This window comes from Diceros bicornis, chromosome 3, assembly GCF_020826845.1.
Source record: "Diceros bicornis minor isolate mBicDic1 chromosome 3, mDicBic1.mat.cur, whole genome shotgun sequence".
Taxonomy (NCBI): Eukaryota; Metazoa; Chordata; class Mammalia; order Perissodactyla; family Rhinocerotidae; genus Diceros; species Diceros bicornis.
The window spans coordinates 91,586,217-91,602,132 of NC_080742.1; the positions used below are offsets into that span (position 1 = coordinate 91,586,217).

Genomic DNA, 15,916 nt, shown 5'->3' on the forward strand with positions numbered 1-15,916 from the left:
GGCCCTAAGAATACATTTGTAAAAAATACAGAATTAAGATTGCTTCTGATGGTTTTAGCTAAGCACCACAATTCTAGAAAGCAGTATCTATTCTCTCCCTCAAACTTCATATAGGTATAAAATCTTGGATTGCCTGGGGAGTTACTCAGCTTAGAATCTTGGGGATTAATTTGGAGGCCAGATCCCACAAGTGTTGGTCCGGCCTTGGGTTGAACGCTGGGGAGCTTGCCAGGTCGAGACAGAGTGAGCCCATTCTGTAGTTGCTGGATGGCAAAATTGTTAGGAGATTCTTTTTTACGTGAAGATGAAATGGGTCTCCATAAAGTCTGCAGAAGGTCCTGGTATAGTGAATGTTTGGAGTAGGCTAGAATCTGAGTAAGTGGACACTTCAGTAACTTGGGGATTCTGTAACTCCTATTCTTTGTAGTCAATCCATTCAACCTATCCCCTTGGACTCTAATATCATTTACTTGATTTTAGTGCTATGAACTTCAGCTCTTGTAAATTGCACATCTATCCAAGAGAAAGGTTAAGCCTTAGAACAACTTGTGGAAAGCTATTACTGAAAACAGGAATGAATAACAATAGCATCAGTGTGACTAACATCATTTATGTATTGATATGAATATACAATTACTAGCAACATTTAGTCTAGTGAAGAAATTAGGAAAATGATTTGCATATCCACGTCTTAAAATTTAGGGCAAAGGTTTCTTTTTGTGGAAAACTTACTTTCTTCCTAAAAAATTTCTATCCTACCTCCATTTAGCCTTAAAAATAATATATTCACTGCTTCATGATTTAATCTGTGACTTTTTCCTCATGAAACTCATTGTTCAACACCGCTGGCATACAAATACTCAAACTGACCATGTTGCTCAATTCCTTGCAATGGAATTGAATAAAAACTTGGATTAAAAGGTCAACTTTAAAATATGCATAATAAATTCACTGACTAAAAGCTATCCCAACAACTTTCTGCACCATTTCTCCTCATCTCATTATTCTTGTAGGCTTCCCTGAATTTTAAGGAGTGCAAATAAAAGAGCAGAATGTGTAGACCACTGGGGCCTAGGAAATTTTTTTCATGAATAGGGAATGAAAGGGAGAGTGAAAAGTATTTCTTAAATTAATGAAGTTGATATAGTAGAGAGAGAATTGATGGACACTTAATATTTCCTATAGCACAAAAAAGTAAAATCTCTATATTCTTCTAAGAAATCTATTACTCTATGTCCTTCACGTATTTGGTCCCATAGCAGTGGTATTGAAAGCCTCACTATTTTTGAGATTATTTTTCTAATTTTATAACCAATGATACTAAAATTATTGGGGTTATCCAGCAGGGTGTGGTGGGACAAAGCATAGGAATTTCTATAAGGGAGAGGTGAGTAGAATGTCTTAATATTACAGAGAACACTTGTACATGCATTCTACAAATATTTTCTGAGTAACTATTTGTGTTAATAAAAGTTGTATGAAGAGAAGTTTTTTGGATAAGATAGGTTTTTTCAATAAAAAACAGTCTTTTGTGGCATTTATATTTTTTTAAAAGTTAACAGTGCTACTTATTAATAGAGAACACTGAATTAAAATCACAAATAATAAGGTTTAGTGTGGGTAATTCAGTTGAAGATAACATACCTTTTTTTTATGGTTTTAGAGTCAGGCTAATTTCATATGCATGTTAAAGGTTTAATTTGAAGAACAGATGTAAACACAAATAAAATGTCAGAACTGAATGCCATGGTCTCCAAGTATTTGAAAATAATATGTATTCTTCTTGTCTGTAGTCTATATCAACTCATGACAGCCAAGGTCATTCTTTGAACCTCCAAAGCTGGAAATAGGTCCACCTACAAGATTTCCGACTCTGAAAAATTTCTTTGTTAACCTCTTATTTTTGCATTTTCTCCAGCAAGTCAAGCCAGTCAAATGTGCTCTTCACATTTATTTTGACCTTGTTTCTTTTAGTCGATACCAGTCTTCCAAACTTCTGTCATTACTCACCTCGTGGCTTTCATTTTCCCTTATCTGTCCATTTCAAGGAACTTAAAATTCCTTGGCCTTTTGATTTTCCTTTATTGGTTACTTACTGTAATTTGCCTTGAATGACATCTGTAAGCCCAGCCTTGGTGCTGTGAACATTATTTCCTTCTTCTGATATATGAGTGAGCAAGTATACATACCAGTCTATCCAATCTAGAATTAGGGTGCTTATCTTTAGGACTGAGGAACCTATTCAGGGGAAACCTGAGCATACTACTACTTTAAAGCTTGGATAGTTAGGGATCAAGGAAGGAAAAGAACAATAGTCTCCAGGGACTAGGGAAACCAAGCAGTATATTCCTGGGGTCTGGGTTCAAGTGGGGAGGTTAGTTAATGCACCAGTGGTACCACACAAATATTTTTTGCACACTTGCTGATGACAGGGCCCTATTCTAAGACAGAGGATACAGCAGATAACAAGAAACACAAAGTCCCTGCTCCCAAGGGGTTGACATTTTAGCAAAGGATTCAGAATGTTAAGCAACTAAGCATAAAATTAATTATGCCATTCAGATTGGACTCTGCTCAGTTCCTGCAGAATTTTATACTCATAATTTCCCATGTTTATTGTTCAAAAATATAACTGGCTGTTAAATATTCACTAGTCGTTAGGGTTTAAAGGTAATTTGAAAAGAAATAAATAAGATATGATTTGTAATCTTTTATCAATTCCTTTTACTGTTAGATAAAAACCCTTTTCAACCTTTGGACTAACACAGTATTATATATCTTAGATTTCTTGGTTCTCAGGGACCATCTATGGGTCTATTCTGAGAAATTTCTTATTTCTCAACTATAGGTGATCTCAGGGCGCTGTTTATGTTTTTCAAGTCATTGGGAGAGATGGCATTAGTTTTTCTTTTTGTTTTGCTGTATACAAAGCCCTTGCTTTCAGTGGTGGAATTAAGTACACAGGGACACAGGGAACAAGTCCTTCATTCCCCAGGAAGAAGAATGATGTTGCCATGACCTCTTTCCCAGGATGGAACCGTAGCTGTTCTGTGTACAGTGGTGAGATCACACATCAGCTCTGAGCCGCCAGGGTTGCCAAGCCAATGGAGAATAATTGATCATGGCCGCCTGGAGAATCGTTTTGAGATGAGGCACAGGCTCTGGCTCATCAGAAAAGAAAACTATGATTGATAAGTGAAATCTGCTGTGGGCAAGGGAGGGCAAACTCGTACTGTATGAGCCGGGAATTTTCCATTCTGTGTATACAGACTCCCCGGGACCGGCTTGACCTTGAGGCTTCAATTTTCTTCTCCCCAGGTACAAGGATCATTTATTTTATTCTGAATAGAATGCTTTAGACACAACTTAAATAATCTAGCTCCCTACCACCACCCCCTTCCTAATGAAGTTAAATTGGTTTTATTATTCCCAAATCGGATCAACATTCAGCCTGCTGTCACTGGTAGGTTATTCCCCTTAGCACACATATAAGAATAAAAACTATTATTATTAAGTGGTAAAGATAAAGAGGTAAATTATACTCATCTTGTCTTAAACTGAGGAAAGAAGTATATGTTCAGTGCAGAACTCTCGCATGCACACACACATACACATTTTTAAAAAGTCACTTTATGCATTTTACTCTACCCTTTGGTGTGTTTTTTCAATCTAGAATAGATTTCTGGGTGTTTTTCAATTTAGAATAAATTATCAGAGTACACTACATGTTTGTGTGTGTCAATCAGGTCACAAGACAAAATGTATTTCTAGAGAGTCGTGGTCAATCTAGTTGGAAAGTCACCCCTCAGACCACACTCCTTTCCTAAGCACAGAGCCTCAGGGTAGAGAACAGTTTTTAACCGCTTCCTGACGTGGCGTCTGTCATCAGTCTCAATCACATCAAATCCATGTGCTGCTTGATTGTGATTGTTCAGGTAAAGCTTTGGAAGGCGTGAATTTGAGCAGGAGTAGTGAGCAAGGTCTGTTTAAAATGCATCCACATGTACAGAAGCATGACACAGATGCTTGAGCAGTTACCCTTACGAACGCCCAGGCTCTCAGGGCCACCTCCTCCTGGCTCGGAGCGAACCTCTGTAACTAGTGAAACGGCCCAGTTCCCATCCCAAGAGAAAACTGCTCTGTCTGCTTAGCAGAACTTAAGGAGTGAAGATGGGTTACGGTGCCCGGACTGTGTCTGGGAGCGTGGTCCACTCCCAATGCCTGGACCACACACAACTTATCACAGCTCATAGTCACCGTGACTCCACCCAGGGTTTCAATCTGCAGCCATTTTCAGGTTTTCCCTGCTGCCTGAAGAGTGATCACAGCATGTCCTCACTAGTCCGTGATTTAGGAGCCAGATGCCATTTCTGGGGGACTGGCACTAGATTTATAAAAACCCACGTAAAGAAGAAACAGATTGAAGTCAAAAGGTCCAAGGAGCACAGGTCACTTGCCCACCAGAGCCCAACTTCTGGTTTCTCCATGGCTGCAAGCTGGAGGTCAGGACAGGACAGGAGTGCGGGCGGGGGGCCGCGGGTGGGCTAAGAGAGCGCACTGCGATCTCAGCAGCAGACTCGGTAACACTGGGATATATAGTTAGTAACACTGGGAAATAACGAAGGGATGCTAGTCGAAATGATGTGGTGAGGAAGTACCTAAAGAGGAAATTTGTATTTAAGTGGTATTAAGGAATGGCATGGGGTCAAATAATAAGAGCAGTACCTAATTCTTCAGTGGCCTGGCAGGAATTGGGAGGGGTGCCCTGTACTTGAAGCGAAACCCTTCCATGGGCCTCCAATGGCTACAGCGTGATGCATAGGTGGTGATGTGGGATAAGTCTCAATGATTTTTTTATTCTCCCTCAGTGCTTACTAAGCTTCAGCAAACTATCTTCTTTTTGTTAAGTATCCACTTACTAACACTGGTAAGAATTTCAGGATAAATAGGACATTCTTTTGTAGTAAAATTTTGAAACAGTGGACACATTTCTATGTATATAATACATGTCTAGTGATGAATATATGATGGCTGAGCCTTAGCTTCTAAGTGAAGCAGAAGGAGTAAGTGCTGAGTGCCACGCCTCTTGACCCGCTCTCCTTTGCTCCTTCCTAGTTCCTTTTGGTGCAGGTACTGTTTCGGGCAGTGCTTTGGAGGTCTTAGGTGTTTTTCTGTTGGAGGTTCCGAGTTGAAGGAGCCAGACTTGACTGATCTTCCCCCTGGCTTCCTGACAAGGGTTTCTGCTGTGAATGGGAAGGTAGGCAGTATATGCACAGAAGCTCTGGGCTCTGCATTTCTGCTGAGCAGATGCAGAAGGGCCCAGAACTGGGCTCCACTACAGCACTGACCATCCGATCTGGGACTCACCTGTGCTCCAATCCCTTCTCTTGCTCCCCAGGGTTCTTCCTCCACCGATTTTCTTCATTTTCTCTACTATGGCATTTCCTTCTCTCTGTTGGTTCTTCTTCCTCCAGCTTATAAAGATCTTTGAAAGCAATCTACCTGTCCTTCCTTTGCAAGTCCTACAAGGTACACCAGTGCTACCTATAACCCCTGTTTCATAGATGGGGCAGCAGGTCCAGAGAGATGAAGTGCAAACACCTGGCACAGGTGAGCTAGAGAGTAACCTCCATGGAGATTAGAGAAAATAATAATGATGCTGGGCTGCTCTGAAATCAGATGAGCAAAGTACTGTAGCTATTAATCCTTTGAGCAAATCTTTTTCTTGTACAGAAATACTGATTATGAGATTGGTGATAATGAAATACAGTTGAGAAAACGGACTGTTTTCTTAAAAACTGACCACAGACATGGGCATTGGTAGCTAAATATTTTTATTTGACCTCCAGATTCAATCTCATATATTTGCATAAATAATTAAAATTGTCTCTAATGATTAACTGTTCACACTTGCATGCCAGTTCAGCTGATCTGCTTTCATTCTCCACTTACAATCCGACCCTCCCTCTGTGGTAGCACCAGAAAGGGCTACTGCTGGTCCCTTTCCTTACAGCAACATGGGGACTGTGTGTACGGAAACCACATTAGGCAGGTCTTCCTTATGTCGTGGTTTGTATGGCAACATTCGGTTTGGTAAACAGGACAGAAAAGGATAAGAGGATGAAGAGGGTCTGATCATAAAATAAACATGAATACATTTCAATGCCCCAGGTGGTTTAGTAACTGTGCATTATCTGCCTAATAACATCCAAGCGTCAGGGTCTGGACTCTGAGGGTGGGGAGGAACCTCAGGCACCATCTGTCAGCCCCTTCCCTTTTCTATGGAGACGGGTTCAGGGAACTTGGATGGATGGCTGCACTGGGACAAGAATGCAGGCTTTAGACCCAGGCTCCTTAGTACATGGTGTTCACTTGTGCACGTGGATTGCCAACCTCATTTTCTGCTAATCAGAGCAAACTTGTGGTCTATGAACCAATATTTTTTCAGTCTGAGGTATGTCAGAAACAGTTCAATTTCATGCTTAAGTTTCCTCTGCACAACATTTACAGTCCAGGTTGTAATTATGATGAGGGCAGTTCTGATCTGTCACTCCACTACAGCCCAGCACACTCACTGCAGAAGCTGAGTTTGGGGTGAATGTGTCAGTAGAGCTTTATGAATTGTCATTTATCCATCATGTCATTTCTCTTTTCACCTATAGCTTACCTAACTACCTGTTTTCCAATTTAATAATTAGGTCAGTGATTCTTGATGTATTCCTAAAAGATAATACCAAAGACAGTACTAAGGCCAGACTGAAATGGTGCAGTTCTAACATCGCAATGTGGAAGAATTTCCTTTCTCTATTATATGAAGGAATCTAATATTAACAGACACTCAGAAGAAGCCCTTGATGTTAAGCATTTAAGGATGGGCAGACGGAGGTTTATATCCTGGACACCAAGGACCCTCAACAGAGCTGTCTCAGCTTCAAAATTAAAAGCAATTTTCTAGGATAAGTGGAATGTTTAATAACATAAGAATAATCAGTACTGAATTTTATGGTGGAATGATCCACATTAGTTTTCCAACTGAATGTAACAGAGCTTATTTGTTTTATTAACAAATAATGAGTCCCCCCCCACTATAAAACAGAGATCTGTCATTTATAATGTCACCTTAATTATTTAAACGGTAACATCTTTAAAACTAGCAGGCTTCCCATGGAGAGATTTGGATTCCTGCAAACCACAGTGAACTGTTCTCGTTGAGCAATAAGTCTTGCAAATGAGGTAAGTCTGAGGCACGGCTGTGGACGTTGGTGGGTGCGTTAGTTTTTGATGGCCATGGTCCAGAGGAGGGGGTGGTCTGTTTCCACGGTCACAACACCAGATCCATCGTAGGTATTGGAAGTACTGACTAGTGTTCCAAAACTAAGCATATGATTTGCTGTAAGAAAATAAGAAGAAACTATTTAATGAGAGCCAACCTTTCTCCAGTGTAGAATGTCTTTGTCAACAGTTACCAAAAAGCAATTAAGCACATGCTTTGATAGACGATATATAAAATGTGATAGGTGAAATATATGATATGGGATTTTAAAACTGAAAATGTCTATAACTTGCCATAACCACTCTTCCTGGAGTTGGTTATTGGTTATTTACCATTTGGGGATATATCCCATTCTCAATACTAAATTTCAGTAAAATTTTTTTTCTTTATTGATTATAAAACCAAAACCCATTTCTGTTATGTGCTATTCCGTGCTTGGGTACCATTTTAATTTTTCTTGATGATTCAGAATTAACATTTTACGTAAGTTATTAAGCTCTATAAAGATGCAGTTTTAGCTTCAAGCATAAATGATATGGGGCAGAAAGCTAATTACTTCAAACAACATGAGATTTTGGTCATTTTTTTCTCAAAGTAAGAAAAGCCCAAGTGAACACAGCTTACTTTCTGTAAAATTAATAGGAACTCAGAGGTCAAGGCAGACTTCCAACTACGTCATCATGAGCAAGCTACTACCTAGGCTCAGCTGTAAAATGAGGGCAAGAGATGAGATAATCCTTTAAACTACTTAATTATCAAAGTAAAGGCTTAAGAGTTAAGTTATATAATTAGAATTTATATATTTACAAGTTACATAAATATATTGGCTGAAGTTAATGCCTAGGCACAGATTGGGTTCATGTCATCAACCTGATCTAAACTCATGACTATCCTATAAATATTCCTTGATAATATTATTTTCTTTGAGAAAATTCAAAGAGAAAAATAAATGTTATGGAGCCCACACTGTCAGAGCCAGAAGAGGCCTCCTTTCCTTCAAAGTGTAGCTATGAAGTTACACTGCTCCGGGGAAATAATGCAGTTATATTGCTCACTTCCCACTAGAGGGAGCCTGTTACCTTCCTGAGGAAATAGTGAAAAGGCAATTTAAAAATTCAGAAAAAGTATTACAGGATAACATATGATCAATATTACCGGTTCACACAATTTACTTATTAAAACTCAAATTATTTCTTTTTCATAGTTGTCAATGCCTTTACTAATGCAAACACGAAGTTATGAAGTAAAACTATACAGGAATACAGAGGGGACCTCATGTGACTATTACCCGAACATACAACTCACTATAAGAGGCTCTTGCCTCTTCAGTAATCTGGAACTGTTCTGAGATGAAGTTTCTAAATGATATTAATATGCACATAAATTAAATTTACAAGTCCAGACACTTATTACATAGATAGTAGGCTAGGGTGGTGGTCGTGGCGGGATTGACAGCAAAGTCAACTTGGAATCTGTTGAGAAAGAAGCCTTGGCTCTCCTGAAGGGCAGCCTTGCCTGGAGTCTGGGCGCACACCAGGTGCCTCCTAACATCCAGCCCAGGCCTGGGGTTTCAAGGTTTTCCCAAGAGCCAACAGGGGAAAAGAGCTGTTTGAACATTTCAAACCATTTATTCATAAAGGCAATTTAGGATGCTTTAGCATACCTGCCAGCTCTACAGTGGAAACTCCCCAGTGAAGAACAAGGTATGCACAACCCACCTGAATTTGAAACAATGCATTTTAAGATTCTGGAAACTGATTAGATTAAAATCTTGGCTTTTACTTGGGCTCAGAGTACAAAATTATTTCTCTAGTTTGCAGGTGCATATAAATTCTGATTTTCTGAAGGCAGACTATGGATTTCAGATGATCGGGGGTAGAGACTTACATGATGTATATTGGTTTTTCTAAGACATTGTTGCATCTTAACTCTTAAATGGGGAAAGAACTGAAATGGTTTTATTAGGGCATAAGAAGCTACAATTTTTTCTTTGCAGGAAACATTTCTTTGAGTTAAGGAAGGCCACTATTATCCATACTTGTAAATTATGTTTTTATTTTATTTATTTTGCAATGTTTAAAATTCCAGGGCCGGCCTCGTGGCTTAGTGGTTAAGTGTGCACGCTCCGCTGCTGGCGGCCCGGGTTCGGATCCTGGGCGCGCACTGACGCACCGCTTCTCCAGCCATGCTGAGGCCGTGTCCCACATACAGCAACTAGAAGGATGTGCAGCTATGACATACAACTATCTACTGGGGCTTTGGGGGGAAAAATAAATTAAAAAATTATATTTAAAAAAAAAATTCCACCAAGACCAGTTATTAAACATGTCTTAGTTGGCTTTGGGCTGCTGTAACAAAATACCATAGACTGGTGGCTTAAACAACAGTCAGGGTACCACAGCATGGTTGGGTTCTGGGGAGAACCCTCTTCTGCCTTTCAGACAGCTGCCTTCTTGCTGTATCCTCACATGATAGAGAGAGACATCGCCTGTCTCTTCCTATTTTATTAATTAATCCCATCATGAGGGTCTTACCCTCATGACCCAATCCAACTCGAACTCCCTCCCAAAGGCCCTGCCTCCAAACACCATCACATTGGGGGTTATGGCTTCAACATATGAATTTTAGAGGGACACACACATTCAGTCCATAACAATCCAGTTACAATTAATTAAAGGTTACAATTAAATGTGCTTGATTATCTCCAACTTTATGGAAAGTACAATAAAATAATAGAAAACTAAGATGAATATGCTGAAACACAATATCATGAAATTTAATTTACTATTTCACAACAATTATTTTGGAGTATATTTTCTTCAAGTCAAAGAATCATAATTTTGGACAAAACCTTAAAGTCTTCCTTAGGTGAAAAAAATCTTTATTTTTTTTTTGAGGAAAATATTTGGAATTATGACTGAACTCCCTCCTCCCCAAATGTTTGAGGGTTGATTGTGAAATCAAATACATAAGACTGGCCGACAGACAACTTCCCACAGAAAGGAGAGAAACAAATTCTTTTTTTATTATTATTTTTCTTCATTTTATTGAGATATAATTGAGATATAACACTGTATAAGTTTAAGGTGTACAGCATAATGACTTGACATGCATATATACTGCAAAATGATTACCAAAATAAATTTAGTTAACATCTATCAACTCATATAGTTACAAAATTTTTTTTCCTTGTGATGAGAACTTTTAGGATCCACTCTTACCAGCTTTCAAACATACCATACAGCATGGGTCACTACAGTCATTGTGTTGTACATTACCTCCCCAGTACTTATTTATCTTATTTGACCACTTTGCTACAAGTCACCTCACGCCCTGCCTCTGGCAACCACAAATCTGATCTCTTTTTCTATGAGTTTGGTTTTTTTAGATTCCACATATAAATGAGATCATACAGTATTTGTCTTTCTCTGTCTGACTTATTTCACTTAGTATAATGCCCTCAAGGCCCATCCATGCTGTCGCAAATGGCAGGATTATTTATATGGCTTTACTCTGCAAATGGGGAAAGCCACTAGCTGTGCTCTCAAGCGCCACTGTAAGCGGGGCTGCAGGGTGGGCTACACTGATTGCTGGGAGCTCTGTTAGGGTTGCCTGGTCAGGCGGGGCTGGAGGCTACATTCAGCAGGTAGGGCTGTGAATTAGCCTCCCTGTCAGGTGGAGCAGCAGAACAGGCTTCAAGGCCAGCATGGCTTGTTGTTTGGGGTCCTAACTCAAGCAGAACTGTGCACCAAGTTCCCTAAACAAATGGGGCCACTGTCCCGGCTCTGCACATGGGCAGAGCTCCTGCCTGGGCTCTCAACCCACCAATCTGTTTTTCTGTATCTATGAGTTCATTTGTGTGTGTGTGTGTGTGTGTGTGTGTGTGTGTGTGTGTGTGTGTGTGTTTAGATTCTATACAAAAGAGAGATCATCTGATATTTGTCTTTCTCTGTTTGAATTATTTCACTTAGCATAATGCCCTCAAGGTCCATCCATGTTGTTGCACATGACAGGATTTCCTTCTTTATTATGACTGAATAGTATTTCATTGTGTGTGTGTGTGTGTGTGTGTATGTATCACGTTTTCTTTATCCACTCATCCATCAATGGACACTTAGGTTGTTCACATATCTTGGCTATTGTAAATGATGCTGCAGTAAACATTGGGGTGCAGATATCTTTTCAAGTGAGTGTTTTAGTTTCCTTCAAATACCCAGAAGTAGAATTGCTAGGTCATGTGGTAGTTCTATTTTTAATTTTCTGAGGAACCTCCATACTGTTTTCCATAGTGGCTACACCAATTTCCTTTTTTTGATAACAGCCATTCTAACAGGTGTGCAGTGATATCTCATTGTGGTTTTGATTTGCATTCCCCTGATGATTAGTGATGTTGAGCACCTTTGCATGTATTTGTTGGCCATCTGTATATCTTCTTTGGAAAAATGTCCATCTAATTTGATTGTTTGGGGTTTTCTGCTATTGACTTGTATAACTTCTTTATATATTTTGGATATTATCCTCTTATCTAATATATGATTGCGAATTTCCTATTTGGCTTTTCATTTTGTTGGTTGTTTCCTTTACCGTGCAGAAGCTTTTCAGTTTGATGTAGTCCCACTTGTTTATTTTTGCTTGTGTTGCCTTTGCTTTTGGTATCAAATCCAACAAATCATTGCCAAGACTCATGACAAGGAGGTTTCTTGCTATGTTTTCTTCTAGAAGTTTTAAGGTTTCAGGTCTTTCTTACATTCAAATCTTTAATCTATTTTTAGTTGATATTTGTGTATGGTATAAGATAGAGGTCCAGTTTTCCCAGCACCATTTATTGAAGAGACTGTCCTTTTCCCATGGTATATCCTTTGTCATAAATTAATTGACCATATATTTGTGGGTTTATTTCTGGGCTCTCTGTTCAGTTCTCTTGATCTACGTGTCTGTTTTTATTCCAATACTACGCTGTTTTGATTACTATACCTTTGTAAATAGTTTGAAATCAGGAAGCGTAATACCTCCAGCTTTGTTCTTCTTAAGATTGCTTTGGCTATTTGGGGTCTTGTGGTTCCATCAAAATTTTAGGATTGTTTGTCCTATTTCTGTGAAAAATGCCATTGGAATTTTGATACAGATTGCATTGAATCTGTAGATTGCTTCGGGTAGTATGGGCATTTTAACAATATTAACTCTTCCAATCCATGAGCACGAAATATCTTTCCATTTATGTGTGTCGTCTTCAATTTCTTTCATCAATATCTTACAGTTTTCACCCTACAGGACTTTCACCTCCTTGGTTAAATTTATTCCTTGGTATTTTATTCTTTTTGATGCAATTGTAAATGAGATTGTTTTCTTAATTTCTCTAATAGTTCAGTATTAGTGTATAAAAATGCAACAGATTTTTGTATCCTGCAATTTTATTGATTTTTTTTATTAGTTCTAACAATTTTTTGGTGGAGTCTTTAAGATTTTCTGTATGTAATATCATGTCATCTGCAAATAGTGTCAGTTTTACTTCTTCCTTTCTAATTCAGATGCCTTTTATTTATTTTTTTTTACTTGCCTAATTGCTCTGGCTAGGACTTCCAATACTTTCTTGAGTAAAAGTGGCAAGAGTGGGCCACTTTATATTCATTTAATCCAGTATATCTACTATCATTTTAACATGTCATCAATATAAAGAATTATTGAAATACTTTACATTCCTTTTTAATACTAAGTCTTTGAAATCTGGTGTGTATTTACGTTTACAGCATATCTCAATTTGGATAAGTCACTTTTTAAGTGTTCACTAGCCACATGTGGCTAGTGGCTACCGGATTGACTAGACAGTGCAGATCTAGGTTATTGAAGCAGGAACCACACTTATGATTCCATTATCTATCGTTCCAGAGGAACATTATTTTTTGCATTGATTATACAGATACTGATTTTCATTTCCCATTTCGCCTGCAGATAGGCAGTCATAGACTCTTGCATTATATAAGGACTACTAAATTCAAAGTGAGCAAATCATTTCAAATAATTTCAACTTATGATAGGAATGTATCAACAAACACTTGGATACTTAACATATGCTCAGCAGTGAGAAAGATTGAGCCCAATGCCCTTCAAGTGGAAGACTGAGAAATATGTAGCAGGACTGTAGAAAAGAAAACCAAAAATGTGAAATCTAAACAAATTTAACTTAAAATTACCAATAGAGTACATACTACAATCTTCTAATTGAACTCCTTACGTCAAATCATCACCTCTCCTTCCCACTCCTCTAAATTCCAAATCTGATCATGTCATTCTCATGTGAAAGAATAACTGATGGAACCTCATTGCTTATAACCATAACCTCCCTGCCCCACACCCCAACATCGTGGCCTGGCATTTAAGGCCCTTTGTCACCTGGCTACTTCCTCCCCTAAAACCTACCTGCCAGCTACCACATGCTACTTGCTACTCCTTTAATAGATCAGGAATTTCCCACTCCCATGAAAACTTTTGATGTATCCCCTCCTTCTGGAACATATCCAATTGTTTCTGTGCTTGCTGTATCCTTCAAAATGTCAAATGTCACCTTCTAGCCTACAGAGCTCTCTTTGATTCTCTACCCACTACAGGCCGAATTAATAATTGTCTTTTCTATTTACAAAGTACCTTATTGCCTGCCCTAGACTAGGAGTCTAAATAGCCACTTTTAATACAGAGTATGTTCTAGGGAAGCAAAGTACAGGGTGAGTGGAAACATTTTGTTCCAGAAAGCGAGAGAGTGCTCAAAAAAAAATTTAGGGCACTGAGATAAAGAAGAATACTGAGAGTGATGCCAAATAATATATTAAATCATAAAAAGAATCCCCAAAGGCCAGCGGAGAGAGGAAAAAATCTCTTCTTTAGAGAAGAATGCCAACTACTAAAGGAATGAGCGACAGAATTAGAGAATTAGAAAGGCACCATTTTGTAGCTGCCAATGTAATAATTGGTTCAGGCAAGGCCCATCCATGGATGCTAAAACCACTGGGTGAGATGTTATTGGGGAGCAAGATATTTACAGTGTCAGAGTACACTCCACGTATTACTTTTAATTAAAAAAAAAAAAGTAGCAGTCAGATCTCATGAATGTCATCTGACATTTAACCAAAATGATCAACTTTAGCATTGGCAATAAAAGGACAAACTGACATATGTGCCTCTTGATATGATGCTGGGCTGAATTCAACATCACTGAGGTAATAATTTTTGCCAAAAATGTTTAAGCTGGATATAATCACGGGGAAACTATCAGACTAACACAGACTGTGGGGCACTTGACAAGTTAGCTGGCCTGGGCTCTTCAAAACTGTTAATGTTAAGGAAGCCCAAAGGTGGGGGGCTTTTCTGGATTAAAAGAGACTAAATGCACATGACAACTAAATACAATGCATGATTTTTTAGTAGATTTTTTAGTGGATTTAAAAAAAACTTATAAAGAGCATTACTGGGAAAATTAAGGAATATGAATATGGACTGTATAATACTATATCAATGTTATACTTTTTGGAGTAGATAATGGCACTGTAGTTATATAAGAGAATGTCCTTGCTCTTAGGAGATATAAGCTGAAGAATTTCAGGGGTTAACTATCATCATGTCTTCAAAGTATTTTCAAATGGTTCAGAAAGCAAAATACACACACAAAGAAAGAAATGCAAATGTAGAAAAATGTTAACAGTTGGTAAATCTGGGTGAAAGGTATACAGATTTTTCTGTAATATTCAGTTTTTCTGTAGGTTTGAAATTGTTCAGTATTAAAATCTGGGGGCAAAAATTTGGGGAAAAAAGCTAAGAGCTTGTGAAAGGAAGAGCTTTCTTTCTGGTTCACCTTTACTTCCCCAAAAGCTGAAGTAATGCCGGTGACAAGAATCAAATCAAGAAATGCTCACTGATTTGAAGTTCATTAAAATAAATCCGAATTGAAGAAAATACGTGCCAAATTTAGGAAGAAGTCATCCAGCTTGTGATATCTGCATTACAGCTTCTTGGAGGAGCCTATAAGGAGATGCTAAGCACACAGCCTGGTGTGTGGGGAGGAGTCCTTCCTTTGTCAACTTACTGAGGTTCACCAAGGACAACTTGACTTATACTTATTGATGCAGGAGGACCTGAAAATTACCCCAAATTATGTACCAGAATTTCTTAGTGCCTGGGAAAATGAAAAGCGCAGACTTACTCATTGTTATGCATGCCTCTGATAACAAGCCCTCAGCTGGGCTTTCTTTAAGGACATTATCTCTGGAAACCCTGATCTGCTGAAGACTCTTCCCAAGGTGAGCACTAGTCACCTCTCTATCCTGCCAACTGCTCCTTTCTTGAACTCAGGTGTCTAAGGAAGGGCTATTATAATTCTCTTTGAAAGTGGCTGCATTTATCTTCCTCTCTCTCAGAAGTCACATTTCTCCCTTGTCCTTGAACTAGGGCTGGAAGGCATTAGAGGGCTTCTGATGTTCAATTATTCTTCCATCTCCACATTTCCTGTGGTGTGACTCAGCCTGCTGTCCAAAAAACGATTAGACCAAGGAAATGCTGCTACTTGGAGGAATCAAAGCTACTTATGCCAGTTAGAAAGTGGCTCCCAAGATCAGCACTTTCAAATGTTCAGGCATTTCTAAAACAAACAGAAAA

The 15,916-nt window shown here is 38.7% G+C and overlaps 1 protein-coding gene across 1 annotated transcript in view; it reads right to left on the reverse strand.

Moving 5' to 3' along the window:
- Positions 1 to 5,804: 5,804 nt before the first annotated feature.
- Positions 5,805 to 15,916, reverse strand: part of TPK1 (thiamin pyrophosphokinase 1) — a 327,688-nt gene continuing 317,576 nt past the window's right edge. The window contains exon 9 of the mRNA XM_058532212.1: positions 5,805 to 7,390. Coding sequence (XP_058388195.1) covers positions 7,272 to 7,390 — 119 coding nt within the window. The 3' untranslated portion in view covers positions 5,805 to 7,271. The remainder of the gene's footprint in view (positions 7,391 to 15,916) is intronic.